General features: G+C 42.9%; 1 protein-coding gene across 1 annotated transcript; it reads left to right on the forward strand.

Annotated features, from left to right (window-relative positions):
• The first annotated feature begins 3,407 nt into the window (after positions 1-3,407).
• Positions 3,408-16,950, forward strand: MRPL15 (mitochondrial ribosomal protein L15). The gene is made up of 5 exons (XM_053467685.1): positions 3,408-3,532; positions 5,089-5,246; positions 6,565-6,730; positions 16,170-16,293; positions 16,441-16,950. The coding sequence occupies exons 1-5, from the start codon at positions 3,428-3,430 to the stop codon at positions 16,776-16,778; spliced, it is 891 nt and encodes a 296-aa protein (XP_053323660.1). The 5' UTR covers positions 3,408-3,427; the 3' UTR covers positions 16,779-16,950.
• The last annotated feature ends 278 nt before the right edge of the window (positions 16,951-17,228 follow it).

Here is a 17,228-nt window from a genome sequence, read left to right on the forward strand (position 1 = left end):
AACCCTTGATGTGCTGAGGATTTTGTTGTGTAATTATTGGGCTTTGGCCCCTGGTTTGTCTTTTGTTGCTGCTAATTGTCTCCTACCTTGAACTCTGATTTTCTTCCCACGTAAACTAGATCTGGGCTGTACAACTGGTGACCCTCCATGTACTTGTGTGCAGCCTGTGGCAACCAGCAGGATACACAGCTAAATTCTTCAAACAGGGCCTATCTGGGTTGGATCAGCCCCATCGCAGAGGCTGTGGGGGTAACCTAATGTGATGTTACAAGACATGTTGCGTAATAAGACCTAGAAAAGTATATAGGACCTATATGTGTATATATATATATATATATATATATATATATACTATAAGTAATAAGTATGAACGGTGATGAACGAGCAGCAAGGGCTCAAGGTAAGGGTGTGATATGTAAAGTTAAAGTGAGGATGTGAGTGGGTGTTCATTAGTGTGAGTGTGTATTTGTTCTACGATTCATGAGTCCAGCCCCCAGCTTGTTGGTAGACACTTGCAATGCTGCCTGTTTTTCTCTGTGTAGTGTTTTTCAGCAAGGAAATAAAATAGAGGTGAGTCGCCTCTTATTATCTGTTACACTACAACAATTTTAGATGCAAAGGTCTTGCAATTCCTTGTCTACAGCGAGGTGTGGGTGATTGCATTGTGCCAACTGTCAATTTTTCCTTTTGTCCCCCCCACCCCAGCATGAAAGATGCTTAGCTGAATTATTCAAGGGTGTAAAAATAACACAAACAATACATGGTTTCAAGTCATCAGCATGCGCACATTTTTTTCAGAATGTGTATGCTGCGGTAATTTGGATGGAACAAAATTCTTTTGAGTGATTTAGGAAAACAAGTTCATGTCACATCTGTTCTGCTGATATTGCTCCAATCAGTTATTTATAACACAGCAGAACCATTTCAGCGCTAAATGAAGTTCCAACTATTTATCCACCATTTAGCAAAGTGAGCGAACAGAAGAAAAATCTAAATCAAATCAATATTTGTTGTGAACACCCTTTGCCTTAAAAACAGCATCAATTCTTCTACCTACACATGCACACAGTTTCATGTCCCCCAACTGTCACACTACCTCTGTCCCGCTTTGCAGGGTGACAGTCCTCGCGCTCTCACCACAGAATGAAGGATGGAGGAAGAAGGATGCAAGAAGAGGAAAGAGATGGGGAGAAAGGGGTGTAAGGGAAGTGTTTGTATGTGGGTGTTTGTTAGCTTGTAAGTAAGAGCAGTATAGGTATTTGTAAGCTGGTGTGTAAGGGCAGGGTATGTGTATATGTGTGTGTAAAGGCAGGTGTGTGTATGGGCAAGGTATGTGTATATGTGTGTGTAAGGGCAGTGTATATGTGTGTAAAGGCAGGTGTGTGTAAAGGCAGTGTATGTGTATATGTGTGTGTAAAGGCAGGTGTGTGTAAGGGCAGTGTATGTGTATATGTGTGTGTGTAAGGGCACTGTATGTGTATATGTGTGTTTATGGGAAGGTGTGTGTGTAAAGGCAGTGTGTGAGGGTCCTGGGAGGGAGGCTGACATTAGCCTTTTTTTTATTTTTAAAAAAAAATCTCTGCGTTTTTTAACTACTCTATCAATGATACTCAGCCAGCATTATGGTGGACATCTGGCTGGCTGAGAATCGAGGGAATTGTTCACATCTAGCATCTGCAGGTGTTGACTGCACTTCCCATGATGCTCAGCCAGCATTATGGAAGAAGTATGTCTGGCTGACCCTCAGGTGAACTGTAGTATCAAATGATGTGACAGGTGTTAGTTGTGAATTATAACTCCCACAATGCCTAGTCATGGTGGACACCTGGCTGGCTGAGCATCATGGGAACTGTAATTCACAGATAACATCTGGAGCTTTCTCTACTGTTAACTGCACTTCTCATGATGCTCAGCCAGCATCATGGAAGTAGTATGTCTGTCTGAGCCTCATGGTAATTCAATTCAATGTGTTGGTTATTTTTAATATACATAACCGTACTGACAAAAATGAAACGTGTTTTACGTGGCGATGCAAGCGTGACATTGTAAAGTGCATGTTCCGCAAGAGCGATTAAAAAAAAAGTGTCCCTTTTTCACATTTTGAAATGTGGGGAGGTATGCAGTTTGTTAAGTAATTTGGCAGGTAGGTTGTAATACTACACTGCATTGATAATTGTAAAACTAGCGATTATCTGCATTTTAGTTAGAACATGTTTAAAGCATTGTTACTTACTAAATATTATCTTTGCCATTATTCGAGTGTAGATTTGTGTATTGGTTGTTAGTATATATCTCTTGCAAAATACCATGTGCTTCTGTAACTAGCTGCTCAAATGCCATCTTGGCGCAGAGGTCAGAAACGGTTGCTCTAAAACAAATCTGAAGACTCAATTTGTGTCTTCTGCCTTAAGCGAGTGTTTGTTACTGTAAACCAAACTGTAAGCATTTTGATCTGGTGAGCGCTTTGAGTGTAATTTGGGTTGTGTATTTAGCACCCAAGCACACAGTGACTCCATTTTGAATGATCTGTGAACACAGCTTCATAGGTTTACAGTTCTGTGCCTTACTCTCTTTTCTCATTTAAACATTTAAGTTACACTTTTTTTGTGTATTTTGCAGTTATAACCTTCATGCAGAAATAACTTGATGTCCACAGAACCCTTGAAATTTGTATTTTTCCTGGTGGCCGCGCTTCTTCTAGAGAGACTTCTAGTGAAACCTGTCAAGAGTTACTAGGTATGCTCTAGACCCGACCCTGGGCACCATCCCCTTCAGTCAGCAGTACATTGACCCCATGCAGCACCTATTTCTAATGCAATTTATAGAGGTTGTAGTAAGCCGGCACAGATTGGGGAAAACAAATACCTCACCTGTTGCTGGCCCGGGGGAACACAGCATGGGCCTACCCCCTGGTTTGGCAGTAAGAAGTCTACTGCCCTCCAGACCTGCCACCAGCCCAAGACACCTCGTTTATTATGTATAGAAAGTTTCCTCAATCAACCCCTTGTTTTGTTGAACGTATTGGCCCAAAATGCCCATCGAAGTCCTTAGCTGGGCCCCTTTGAGGGTCATGACACACTTGCACCTAAGCGGTGCAAATCACGTGTTTTAACTCATACAGGTAAAAAAAACCCATCAATTTGCAGCATTATCCCCAAGCGTTTCCCCGATCCCCGTAGAGTCACGACTCCAGAATGGCTTCAAATAACACGTGTCTCTACTAGTAGTGAACATATTCCTGAGAAACGTTCTATCACTGTCTGCACGAGGGGGAGAATACACAATGACCACATCTTCTCACACATTCACCCCCAGAAAACTTCCCGTCTCCAAAATGGCAGATTAAGATTCTGCTGCCGTAAAGCAGAACCTGTGGGCGGGGCGTCGCGGGAATTTGACTTGTTTCTCTGCCCTTCAGATCGCAGACATGGCGGCCTCCGGGAGCAGCGGGCGCCGCGCTGGGGATTTGTTGAAAAGTCTACCGCGGGTGTCGCTGGCAAACCTTAGACCCAACCCGGGAGCCCGGAAAAGAGTAAGAACACATATTACCGCCAGCGAATTATTACTTATATGCTTTGTATGCGCTGTACACAATTCGATGCTATAAAGTGTTTGTGTGTCTAATTGTGTGTGAGAATGGATGGGTGTGTATGTATGGATGTCTAATTGTGTGTGTATAGGTATGGATGTCTAATTGTGTGTGTGTATATATATATAGATGTGTGTGTGTTCTGCATTACTCTAACTGTTCACATTCATTGGCTGCAATCATTTTAAAGTCCTGCATGATGATACTGAGGGAAAGCACATTTGGTGAAGATGATACCTTAGTTGGCTGACATAATAGATTGTAAACTTTCAAGTCTAGGTCTCTTCTTCTGTGGAGAGCCCTAGACTCGAAAGCTTGCAATCCATTATACGTCCCTCAATAAAGGTATCGGCTTTACCAAATGAGTTTTCTATGTCTAACACCGTAAACTCTCTACCACGACAGCACTGTGCTCCTCATCTGTGTATCTAGATGGGATTTAGCGGGTTTTATATGCTTTGTGATCTTCTTTAGCGTCTCACGTGTGTTCTAGATGCGCAGCGTGAGAATTATTTTTGCACAGTTATACTTGAGTATGTTACTTGAAGTGCCTATAATGTTGTGTTGTTTTTTTTTTTATGGTGTCTGAACTGTTTTGACTGGTGGATCTGCAATATTTATGAAAAATATTAAACTTTTAGAACAGAAGTAGTAATATGCTAATTTGACTCTGTAAGGATTTTCCTTACAAATATTCCACTACAAGGGCCGCCGGGGGTTGTAAGTTGTTGGTGGTCTTTCAGAGTACTGTCAAGCTTCTAGAGATGTTATAAAAAAAATTGAGTTAGGTTGACCTTTACAAGCATCCTGAAAATCTGATAATGCTTTTTGGTAACTTTTTATTGAATGGTAACATGCTTTTCTTGGCTATTGTGAAGAACACATAGTCTCCAAAAGTAAATGATTCTAAAATAAAAATGTACCTTTTACACAGCTTGGGCTGTGGGGTTAGCCTTGCATTAGAGAATATATGGGCTCGTATCGCCAGTATCTGGCATTCAGGGTGTCATTTTTAATACATTTGAATTATGATAAATTATTCTGCCAGCAGGTTGTGGAGCGACGGCTCCCATTCTGCTCAGCAGTCATCCAACTAGTAAAGTATGACTGTTTGTCTATATAGGAGCTCTATTTCCACAACAATCGGAGACCTTCTAGTCTTTATGATATTTGATTCTTCAGTTAATCTGATGCTCGAGCTCTGAAAGCATTGTGACTTGGTGAGTTTTGTCACGTTTGCAGAAATACCAGGCCAGCTTTATGCGATGGTTTCAAAAACTTTAGCATGTTAAAATAAGTTTGCAAGATCACCAAGAGACTTATTGATAACGCCAATAAATATGGTCAGAAAGGGTTAAGTGGACGGTGTACTCGTGCCTAATGTACAAGGACTAGTTGACATGCTTTTGTAAATACATTTTGGATAATGTTCTGTTTGCGTCCGTAGATCTCAAGCGCACTAAAAAGAAGCTTCATTTTGTATTGTGTTTATTTTTAAGGAAAGAAGACGAGGCAGAGGTATACATCGTGGTGGAAAAAGCGGCCGGGGTCACAAAGGCGAGAGGCAGAGGGGGAACCGTCCTCGTCTAGGCTTTGAGGGAGGTCAGACTCCTTTTTACTTGGTTATCCCTAAATATGGATACAATGAGGGACACAGGTATGTGTAGTGGTGGTACTTGCTGCTCCACAAAAACCCCAAAAACGATATTCTTCCAGATATGAGTTATTTTTTTATGTATGTCATTGGTGAGCTTTGTGTAAGTCGGGCTGGGGAGTTACGATTGCGTGTCCTTAAATTTGTCTCTGTGCATACAAGCGTTTTTTTTTCATAAATATAGTCGCTCCAATAAAATTTGAAAAAGATGACTCAATATGAGTCTAGTTTAAACAGAGCAATGATATATGGTTGTCAGAAGCAGGTATATTTATGAAGTTAAATAATTTATCCTTGTTTCTAGTCTTACTAGCCAAAGCTAGCTAATAGCAATTACCCGTTTAATGGAATGAATATGTGCAGTGGTAACGCATTGAAACTTATTTAAGTTATCGCATGTAGAAGTAATCATTTACATTTAAGGCAATCAAATAAATAAATGTAGAGTCGCATAAGCTTTCAGCACCTCAGATGTATGAAATGCAACATTCACATATATATTAGAGAATGCCACCAAAATACTCAGCGAGTCAAACATCACAAAGAATAAACAGACAAAAACAGTCTCGTATTACATCTAAAGAACCCTCTCGGAACCTGAAAGCTTGTGAGACTACATCCCTTTAGATGTTGGCCCAATAAGTGGTATTGCATTCAGTTGAAGACTTGACTTTTACAACTTCTAAGGCGTGGAGAGAAAGATCTACCGCTTAAAGGGGCTTAAAAAACATTTATGTTCATTATGCATTATAAACAAGCATCTCCTGGGCTGCCCCTGCGTAATGCATAGATCAATTGCTAAGATAACTTCAAAGAAATCTCACTGATTTAATTATACAGGCTTTGGTCAGCTATACCTTGGTATCTTTATTTAGCAATGGTAATGCCTCTTTCCATCTTTTACCAAACTAATGTATTACTTTTCCGGCAGCACCTGTTTGCGATGTCTTGACAGCAGAATTTAATCTCAATTGATTTTCCAAAGCATGCTAATTGCTTCATCTATTATACATTGTTCTCTTGTTATAAAACCAGTTTACTGCTGGCATTAATAGATTGAATTGAATCTTATCTGTATATTATTCAGGAATATCTTTGGAGGCTCATGTCTCCAAGGAATGTAACTTCATTCAATTGGTCACAGAGTTCGGGCACTGCATGGATTTGTGAGACAATTCAGAAATACAGTATAATAGCTATTTTATTTTATCCTTATTAAATGATCGTGTTCAGAGAATTATTCACATTGTATGAGCAACATATGTTACAATTATGGCTTTCTAATGAAGAATATATTTCAATATGTGATTGTTCTATCCAGCTTTCGACGCCAGTACCCACCTCTCAGTTTGAACCGTCTTCAGTACCTCATCGATCTGGGAAGAGTAGATCCCACACAACCAATTGACTTAACTCAGCTTGTCAATGCGAGAGGAGTCACAATACAGCCTCTTAAAAGGGACTATGGCGTCCAGCTTGTGGAAGAGGTAAGGCATACATTGATTTCTGCACTGGCATTCATGGTATCGCGTAACGATTATTGCAAAAGTAAAAACAGCTGATACGTGGCTTACTGTAGTTATGGCAGCTATTTGCTGTGTCTGATGACAGCCCAGTGTCCCCTCTGTCAGCAAGATCTCGCACTGCTGGCCCTCAGCTGACAGAATCATTGCAATGGTGCTCAGTACAGAAGCACTCGATCAATATGGCTGATCGACACAAGCTGTGGTCAGGAGAGGTGAGTGATCTGCAGGTCAGAATGAGACAAACCATGTTTCTCATAGAAACACAGGAATTTAGTATAAAAAAGGTCCATAAAGTTCATCCCTGCTGTTGATCATAAAGAAGAAAAATAAACATACATTGAAACCATATTCAAAAAAGTAAAACCAATTAAAATGTAAAAATGTATAGAACATTTTTAAAGGGACCCTAGTGTTCTGACAGTACCCTATAGTTAGCAGAGAGAGATCATAGGGGTATACACTGCAGAAAAAGGGCTAAGAATATTACACGTACTTTGTACACTTTCAGTAGAAATATACAATTCAACCTTATGTACCCCACCAACTCAGTGGTAATAAGACAAATTGAAAATAATGTGTAAGGGACCATTTTTGAACTAAAAAAATGCTGCACATAAGGGATATCGCTCTATGATATTGCTAAACAGTGCCACTAATTTGTTGTGAAAGAACTACTACCCAAGATTTTTTAGTCAATTTTCACCCCAGTGGTTTATTTTTTATTCCTGATCAATATTGCGGTATATGTCCATATGTGGCTTCAAACCAAAGCTAAAAACTAAACTAGAAATGTAGAAATTTATGGTCGAGGAGTCTAAAAACTGCCATGGTCCTATAGGTTTACGAGAGAATATCCAGTTGTACTGCCATCCGATGGGCAGTTTATAAAGATAAAAATCAGGAGAACCTCAAAAAGGTTAACTTTTGTATGTCTTTATTCAAGACAGAAAATACCTTTTTGGTGCACTTAAACTACTTTAACATTAAAAATGTCAAAAAAACTGTGGAATCGTGTGATACTGCTATATTTGGGGTATGTCGCTGGACACCAACTATTTTTATGTGCGTGAATGTGATATCAAAAGCACTGGAAACATACAATTTTTACATAAACCCTTCAAAATTGTGAGAGTAAGGATTGGAAACAATCCTAGCTGTCTCAGGGTCCCTACCTATATAACATTTATTCTTACAAATTCTAATGTGGCCAGGCTGGCCGTTATTTACATGCGTGTAGCTCGACCCTGTTAACTGCTCTAACTGGTCTATTGCCCATGTTTCACCATATACACTGAGGTCCTTCAGGTGCCTGAAGAGAATGTTGACTTCGTCCTTGTCCCATGATGAGACTCCTACGGATTGTAGTTGTGTTAGGGGCAACCGAATATGATTAGTGAACTGGAGACGCAAAGACCAAGAGAGGGTCTATTCGGTCTGAGGTGTGCCATGACCGACGTACCAGGTAGGCCTATAGAGGGCCACCCTGTAAAAGAGATGAAAGAAAGGATAGAGGAGAAAAAGAGGAAATAAAAGGAAGTAAATGAATAGCGAGGGGGGGTAAGGGTGGGCAACGTCAGACGCTGAAACGTAATTTAGAGCAGGAGAGGCGATGGTTAAGTACCCATAGCCCCTCCCACAACTACAGGCTAATTTACATTAGCCTTAACATTTGTGTTAGGGGCAACCGAATATGATTAGTGAACTGGAGACGCAAAGACCAAGAGAGGGTCTATTCGGTCTGAGGTGTGCCATGACCGACGTACCAGGTAGGCCTATAGAGGGCAAAAGAAGAAGACACAAAGTTAGAAAATCATAACTTTATTGCTAAACAAAACATAACATGAAAACCATAACAAGCTTATAGAACTAGAGACGCGAAGGCATTACGCATCTCTGCCGTAGGTTGAGGAATATACAGAGAGAAACATGAGGAGTTCCACCTGCCTAGCTTTTTAATCACATGGGCTGGCACCTTGTTCTTAGATGCTGCTGAGGCTGCCCCGATTCGAAAAGAGTGCCCCGAATATGCAAGCGGATTGAGGCCCACCCTTGCCAGTAGTAATCTCACATATCTGACAAATGTAACAGATGACAATGGCTCCCTGGGAAAGGGCAAAAGAGGACTGTTACCCGGTTTCCCAGACAAAAACACCAAAAGGGCACCCAGGACTGCAACTGGGCACCAAGCAGAATTTGTTGGAAAGAACGTGATTTGAGTACTCGGCCCGGACTGATTGGTTTTTGTATGCCCGAGGGATAGAACAAAATAATCAGCAACCGGACGCAAATCCGAGACCTTCAGAAACGATGTCGCATAAGGTGTTGTGGCCAGTTCCCCAGGGCGCATAAAACCATAAAAAGCTAGAAACATGGCGGCTTTCAGCACAACACAAGTGGCTGGAGAAAATGGGTGTGAATCTAGACAGTTTATCAAAGCTTTGAAAACTTCCCCATCAATCGGCAAACGACTGGGGGTTTTAACTGGCTTGGTTTTGTTCAGACCTCTCAGTAATGTCTTGACCGGGTGTGAAGCGATCAGTGAGGGATTGTTCGGAAAGATTAAAGAAATGTGATGCTGTACTCCTGTTAAATAAAGCTTAATTGAACCATATGAGAGGTTTAAGCTCGAATGACAGTATGCTGCAAAGGCCAGGAGGGTGGCAACTGAATATGTGTCCATGGGGGCCGATGCTGCCACAAATCTGCAAAATAGGGACCAAGCTCTATCGTATGCCTTTCTGGTATTTTTTGACAATGCTCTTGAGATAATCTGGCGAGCTGTGTTCAGATGCATCTCTATACTAGAACGAGTTCGTCGAAAAGCGGCGCAGACGTCGGTGCTGCTGCCGCTGAGGGTAGGACCTCGAAAAACCTCTGGAAATTGAAACGAGATAATGCGTCAGCTGCTATATTCTGGTCTCCCGGTACATGTGAACATTTAATAAAAAATTTATGATATAATGATAGCCACGTGAGTTTACGCATTAATCCCATAATGTGAGATGATGACGACCTGCCCTTATTTACGATCTCCACTGTGGCCATGTTATCAGTAAAAAAGGTGACTGTATCACCTGTCCACCTGTTGCCCCATACTGTCGCTGCAACCACAATAGGATAAATTTCGAATAGGGCCGAGGTATTGTGAAAGCGGGGAATCTCCAGCATCTGTGACGGCCACCTTTCTGCTAACCACATATCCTGGAAAATAGCCGAAAACCCAAGGGATGGTGTAGCATCCGTAAAAACCATAGGGGAAGACAGACTGGGTCGGGAAATAAACATGGAACGTCCGTTCCATGTCTTCAGAAACCTGGCCCACATACGCAAGTCAGACCTAGCGGACTGATCTATGACCACTGCCTCCTCGGACGCATGGGACTCCGACAGCAGAGACAGGAGATGGGAAATGAAAGACCTGCCTTGGGGAATAATTCGCATTGCAAAATTAAGATGGCCTAGAAGGGATTGCAATTGCAGTTTGGAACAGGTTTCAGATCTCATGAAACTCTGGATTATATCCTGAATTCTCTGAAGTTTTATGATAGGCAGACTGGCCTCCATCTTATTGGAATCTAGCACTATCCCCAGGAATTCCAAAGTGGTAACCGGACCTGCCGATTTATGTTGGGCTACCGGGACGTGGAGTTCATCAAACAATTCTAATAGCTTCCGTAGACTGCACGGGGAAGCGTTGGGGGGCCTCCACCAACAAGAAATCATCCAAGTAGTGGATCACTACCGGGCACCGGGAAACATTCAGGAGGAGCCAAGTCAACGTCTCAGCTAAGGTGTCAAAAAGCTTAGGGCTACTTCTGGAACCAAAAACTAATCTGGTAGCAAAATAGTAAACCCCCCTCCATTTAATCCCATGAAGATGCCACAAATCAGGATGAATCGGTAATAGTTTGAAAGCATCCGTAATATCCGCCTTGGATAACCAAGCGCCCTTCCCTGCGTGGACTATGGCCTGAATGGCGTTGTCGACGGAGGCGTATTTTAACGAGAACTCCTCAGCCGGAATGAGGGAATTAATGCTAGGGCACGCCGAGGAATAAGGGGCAGACAAATCCATAATGAGTCTCTTTTTATTGGAGAACTTGCTAATCGCAATACCCAGAGGGCTAACCCTCCAAACCGGAAAGGGAGGGGAATGAAAGGGGCCTATGATGAAACCTTTTGCTAGTTCTTGGGATAGTAGTAAATCCACCGCATCCGGGTCCGATAAGGCTGACCTGAGGTTCGGGCATTCCCAAGACTCCTGGGGCATGGCTACTACACCCGTATGAAAACCAAAAGCCAAACCTTGGACCAGAAAGTTTACCAAATCTGGGGAGGGGTGGACCTGTAACTTACCCAAAAGGCCCTCTACATTAATCGGGGATAGTCATTGCTTAGGGAACAAGGTCCCCGGACACATGGTCTGGGGGTGGGCCCTATGACATTTAATGCATATGTGGAGAAGCTTGCACTGACTAAAATGGCAACCGTTAGCATTGAAATTGTTGCAGATCTGTGATCTGCCTAGAAATGAGATCGGTCTACCAAACTTATCATGGGGTTTGGCAAGTAGTTGACTAGGACGAAAGGGGGCGGACAAAGCAGCCGAGCTGGTGGAAGGGGGGTTGTCAATAACCGGACAAAGGTTAGCTGCATGTGCTGTGGACTGGCAATGCTGACACGCAATTCCGTGTCTACTCTACTCCAGTCAGTCGCATAGTTAAATTGGGCAAGAGCTGCAGCTGCTTTGGCGGAAAATGACCTGTGGTAATCGTAAAACGCACTACCCCCATACTTATAGCCCAATTCTACCACTTTATATAAATATTGATCCAGCTCCTCCCTTCTGGACGGGAAGGCTGAACACAGGACATCCCTATACATGCTAAAGGCCAGGACAAATTCTGGGATAGATAACTTTTTGGCCAGCCTGGGGTCTTTTGCTTTTAGCACCACAGAAATGTCGCCACAGGAGAAGGCTTTATTTTCCGCCAGGTCATGGGAACTTAGGAGAAGGGAGACCAGGTTAACGTCTTTCCCTTCCAGGATATCCTTCCTCAGATTACCCTGGATAAAGTGAGCAGGGGAAATTGTAGGAGAAATGCCCGATGACATACCTGACCCTGCGGGCCCCGCGAGGGGTGGTCCCGGGCTAGGCAGGACCTGAACGGGGGGAAGGAGGTGCGGGATGGTAGCCGCCGGCTGGTTTTCTAGATTGGTTAGTCTCTCATGTAATGACGAGACCGATGCTACCAGTGAGGTAAGCATATCTCTCATTTGGGCCAGGTCCACGGAAGTGGACTGTCGCGGACTGGACCTAGTAGCAGGAGACTGGGGAGATGGAAATAGTAAGCGGAAAAGTTCCGCTTTCCTAGCGGAGGCCGAAAACGGAATGCCTCTCCTAGTTAATTCGGCCGTTAATCTTGGAATTGTCCATGCCCGGAGCGAAGGGGGGGTGGCGACGTCTGACCCTGGCGCAGGTGAGCAAGGCATGGAGGGCCTGTCCTCTTGGTCGGATTGGAACGACATACTAAGAACATAAGGAGAAGGAGCCTTATTAGAACCCCTACACCCAAGCACCTAACTAACTAACCACTAGCTAAACGAGCTCTGCGCTAGAGCGGGATGAAACGTAGGGGGCGGCCTAGCTAACTACCAGTGAGGCACGGATTACTAGCTCGAGTGACGTAACCTCCAAGCGAGGAGGGGAAATTGCCTCGGGGTGGGAGGGGTGGGCCAATAGCTAACGTACATGAGGCAGGCTGCCTAACCGATGTCGAAACGAAACTCTCTAATGCCTCCTAACTACCTTGCTGAAACATACTACCCCGGATAGGGTCCTCAAACCAGTTACCTTATCCTATGAATTCGCCGGGGAGTCCAAGCTTCGACAACCGAAAAAACTGGCCTGAGATTGGGAAATGTCTAGGCTACCGAACTTAACGTCGAACGAACTTGAGCACCTACAGCAGGTAAAATGCATAAACACGACCACATGACTGCGTGAACACGGTCTAAATATAACATGTTACCAGCGTATAACCATACGTTACCCTGGCCTGAACCCTCCAGAAACATAACCTGCTGTATACAGAAACAAACATAGTGAGAACACACCCAATAACACCATGACAAGCTGGGACATAGCGAGCAGTACAAAAAACCCCCCGCAGGATCATCTGAAGTAGCCCACTCGCCTGCCTAAGCCCAAGTACCCTCTGGACAGTGATACAATGAATTAACCCTAAAACCACCAGAAAAGCGCTCCATGCCGTGAGACCATGAATCAGACTGATTAAAAGCAGCAAGAGGGAGCTATCACAATAGAATTGGACTCACAACAAAACGCCGAAGTGAGGGTCCAGATAGGAGAACCGAAAGGAACACGTATTCGCAGGTGAGGTAAGTACCGTATGTCGAGTAGGAGGTTTAAATCCCTCCCTGTTGTTAGGAAGAAAAGAGGGGGTTAACACGTAGTTATGTATGCAGATCGCGTAAACCGAGTAGTAAGTCCCTAAAATGTGAATGCGATATTGATAACCGGTATATTTCCCAGTTATAAGTATGCAGGAAAGAACGACATCCAAAAGAGTATTCCACATCCCCAAAATTATATTACGAAGGTGAGTGTAATGATACTGCGATTGAAAAGATGTAAAATCACAACCGAAACTGAATACAACAAAAGGAACTCCCAGTAAAAGGTACTGCTTAATTTGTAGAGAGAACTGATTATACCTTACAAACAGTACCAGATTAAATTGAAAAACCACCAGTAGATGGCGGTGTGTGACCGTAATATGCAATAGACCAGACTCGTAGTGTAAGTTGGTAATGGAAAAATAGCAATATTAGTTTGACAATCGGTCAGCAGAGGGCAGTAACGAAGAGAAGAAGACGATAGAAACATACGACCTGAACCGAAGGAGGGCTTCTGATGATAACAGGAACGACGGAACCTGCTAGGACTGACAGCTTCCTAACCGCCTGGCAGAATTACCGCCGGATTGCTGCGAGGAACCGCCGCCGGGACTGAAGCGCTGCCGGGAATGAAACGCCGCCGGGAACGAAACGTCGCCGGGAACGAAACGCCGCCGGGAACGCAACCGCCGCCGAGACAAAACCGCCGCCGAGACAAAACCGCCGCTGGGAGAAAAACCGCCGCTGGGAGAAAAACCGCCGCTGGGAGAAACCGAAGTGCCGCGATGCACGTGAGAATCACCTTCCGTACAGCGTCCACAACGTCAGACGCTGAAACGTAATTTAGAGCAGGAGAGGCGATGGTTAAGTACCCATAGCCCCTCCCACAACTACAGGCTAATTTACATTAGCCTTAACATTTATCATTCTACACGCTCAGTAAACACTAATGACCACTAGGCAGCACTATCTACTTTTTAGAACAGACCATTCAATTGGGTTTATGGAGTTGGTACATAATTCTTACACTTGTACCTGAACAGCTTTTTATTTTGGGGTTTTAAGGTCATTTTAATTACAGGGATTTTATACCACCATTGGGGGTTATCAGATGAACATTTTTATAGTGATCACCAAATCATATTACATCTGAAACCTGAATTAGATGACGTGGTTAATTAGTAAATTACCGGAAGCGTGTTACAACTTCCCACATTGGGTGATTTGAGTGTGTGTAAATTTTCATACGGTAATTAATATGATTTCTGGTAAAAAGTAATGCTATCCAGAACAGCCACGTGTAAAATGTAGTGGGATTCGTTTGATACCTGTTGAGCTGGAGCAGGCAAATCACTATGCAGATTTCATATGAGGATGCAGTGTGCATAATGTGGCTAAGCCACCAACCCACACGCCAGTATGGCGGCTCACATGAATACATACATCACACTGGGGAAAAAGCAAAACTATAGTACTGGAATGTCATACATGAGATATGTTTGTATGTACCGTATTTGCTCGATTATAAGACGACCCCGATTATAAGACGACCCCCCAAAATCAAAATATTAATTTAGGAAAAAACAAAAAGCCTGAATATAAGACGACCCTATAGGAAAAAAAGTTTTACCAGTAAATATTAATTCATGTAAATATATTTTTTAAATTTCCTTTTATTTGCCAACCTGCCCCCCCCAGTTATGCCACTCTGCCCCCAGAAATGCTTTATACCCCCCTATTTGCCACTCTGCCCCATGATATGCATATATACCTCCAGAAATGCATTTTAACCCCCTATATGCCACTCAGCCCCATGATATGCCTTTTAACCCCCTATATGCCAGAGTGGCATATAGGGGGTTAAAAGGCATATCATGGGGCTGAGTGGCATATAGGGGGTTAAAATGCATTTCTGGAGGTATATATGCATATCATGGGGCTGAGTGGCATATAGGGGGTTAAAATGCATTTCTGGAGGTCCAGAAATGCATTTTAACCCCCTATATGCCACTCAGCCCCATGATATGCCTTTTAACCCAGCATGTACTGGCTGCCTTGGCTTGATAGGAGTGTGATTGCTGCTAACAGCAATCACACTCCTATCAAGCCAAGGCAGCCAGTACATGCTGGAACCTGGGGATGATAGTAGTGGGATTACAGCCTCCCTATGCCATGCTACAACCCCCACCCCCCTTACACATCCATGCTATCACACACAAACACACATTCACAAACATTTAAATACTCATTCATTCCATTAATCACACATACTTCACACATTAATCACACATACTTACCCAAAAACCCTCCCCCACCCCCTTACCTGAACTGCAGATCTCTCACTCGAAGACTTCTGCAAGGGACCGGCTGTACGAGCAACTGCTCTGGCCCCGCCCCCAGAGGAGGGAGGGGGAGATAGAGTTCTGTGAGGAAGCTACAAGCTTCCTGTCCTCCTGCTTCTAACGGAAGAGACGCTGCTCGCGACCGGTAAGCAGCATGGCCCCAACCATTTTTTTGGGGTCTGATTAGAAGACGACCCCGATTATAAGACGAGGGGTATTTTTCAGAGCATTTGCTCTGGAAAAAACCTCGTCTTATAATCGAGCAAATACGGTATTCTGTTTTTTTTTTTTTCTGTTGGTCATAAAACCAGCAGGGTTATTCACTAAAACTGGAGTTTGCAGATCAATTGTGGTTTCAACAACCAATTATTCCTATTTCAGAGCAAACCCTTGTAGGTTTCTCTTGCTTTAAGGTCTAAGCTATTAGACAATTTGAAGTCCACTTACGTAATGCAGTCGTCTTATGTTTGTCTTGACCTGGTTGAGAAAGACTAATGAGCAAGGTAAATGTGAAACTTAATATATATTGTCTTTATATATTGTTCGTGACATTTCCCATTTATGTTAGTTTTGTTGTTACAAACCGGCAGTCTAAAGGCCATAATTTTAACTTGTTTTCTTACATATTTTTTTTAAAGGGTGCAAACATCTTTTCAGCTAAAGTTAATATCGAAGTCCAGTGGGCTTCAGAGTTGGCTATTGCAGCAATCGAGAAAAATGGTGGTGTTATAACTACTTCCTTTTATGACCCAAGGAGCCTCGGTGAGTATGACAGATTTATTGCCTCTAAACATAACCTGCTGTTTAGAAACATTAACAAATGTAAGAAACAGAACATGTTAGTAACCGGTGCATCAGTTTGAGTAGATTATGGCAGTAGGTTTAAATTATAGTTATTTTTACTTTCAGAGATACTTTGCAAACCAGTTCCGTTTTTCATGCGTGGAAAGCCAATCCCCAAGAGGATGCTCCCCCCAGAGGATTTGGTGAAGTATTACACCAGTGCAGAAAATCGTGGGTATCTGGCAAATCCAGGAGATATTGTGGAAGCTAGGAAACAACTGGCCAAGAAATATGGCTATATATTACCGGAAATCACCAAAGATGAACTATATCAGATACTGTGCACACGCAAGGACCCCCGTCAGATATTCTTTGGGCTTGCTCCAGGCTGGGTGGTCAACATGTCTGAAAAGAAGATCCTAAAGCCTACGGATGAGCAGTTGCTGAAATATTATAGCTCATGAGTACCGAGGGCCACCCTTTCGAAAATAAACATTTTCAGATTGAAGCACTGACATCTTATCTTTATAACAAAAAATATCTTTCAATGAAAGTGTATTGCACTTATGCTGCCCTCCATTATTTACATTTATTACATCCGTTCATTTGTCACAATTAAAATATATCAAAATTAAATGTGGTTCGTCTTTTACGTGCTTCCATTCTTGCAACAGCAGCTTTATCGTAACACGTTTTAATTGATTGTTTGGCTATATGTAGCATTAACATAAGTCCTTCTATCCAGAAAGGTTTGAATACATACTTGGGAACAAGAGCTAACGTGCTTAAGTGCACAGTAGTTTTTCTGCTTTGTACATTAGTAAGCTTGAACTCTTAAAAGAAACGGGCTATAGATTACTTTAGGGAAATTAGTAACTTGGCCAAGTGTTATGGAGCTAGTTAAGTATGATGGT

The sequence above is a fragment of the Spea bombifrons genome, chromosome 5 (genome assembly GCF_027358695.1).
Source record: "Spea bombifrons isolate aSpeBom1 chromosome 5, aSpeBom1.2.pri, whole genome shotgun sequence".
In the NCBI taxonomy this organism is placed as follows: Eukaryota; Metazoa; Chordata; class Amphibia; order Anura; family Pelobatidae; genus Spea; species Spea bombifrons.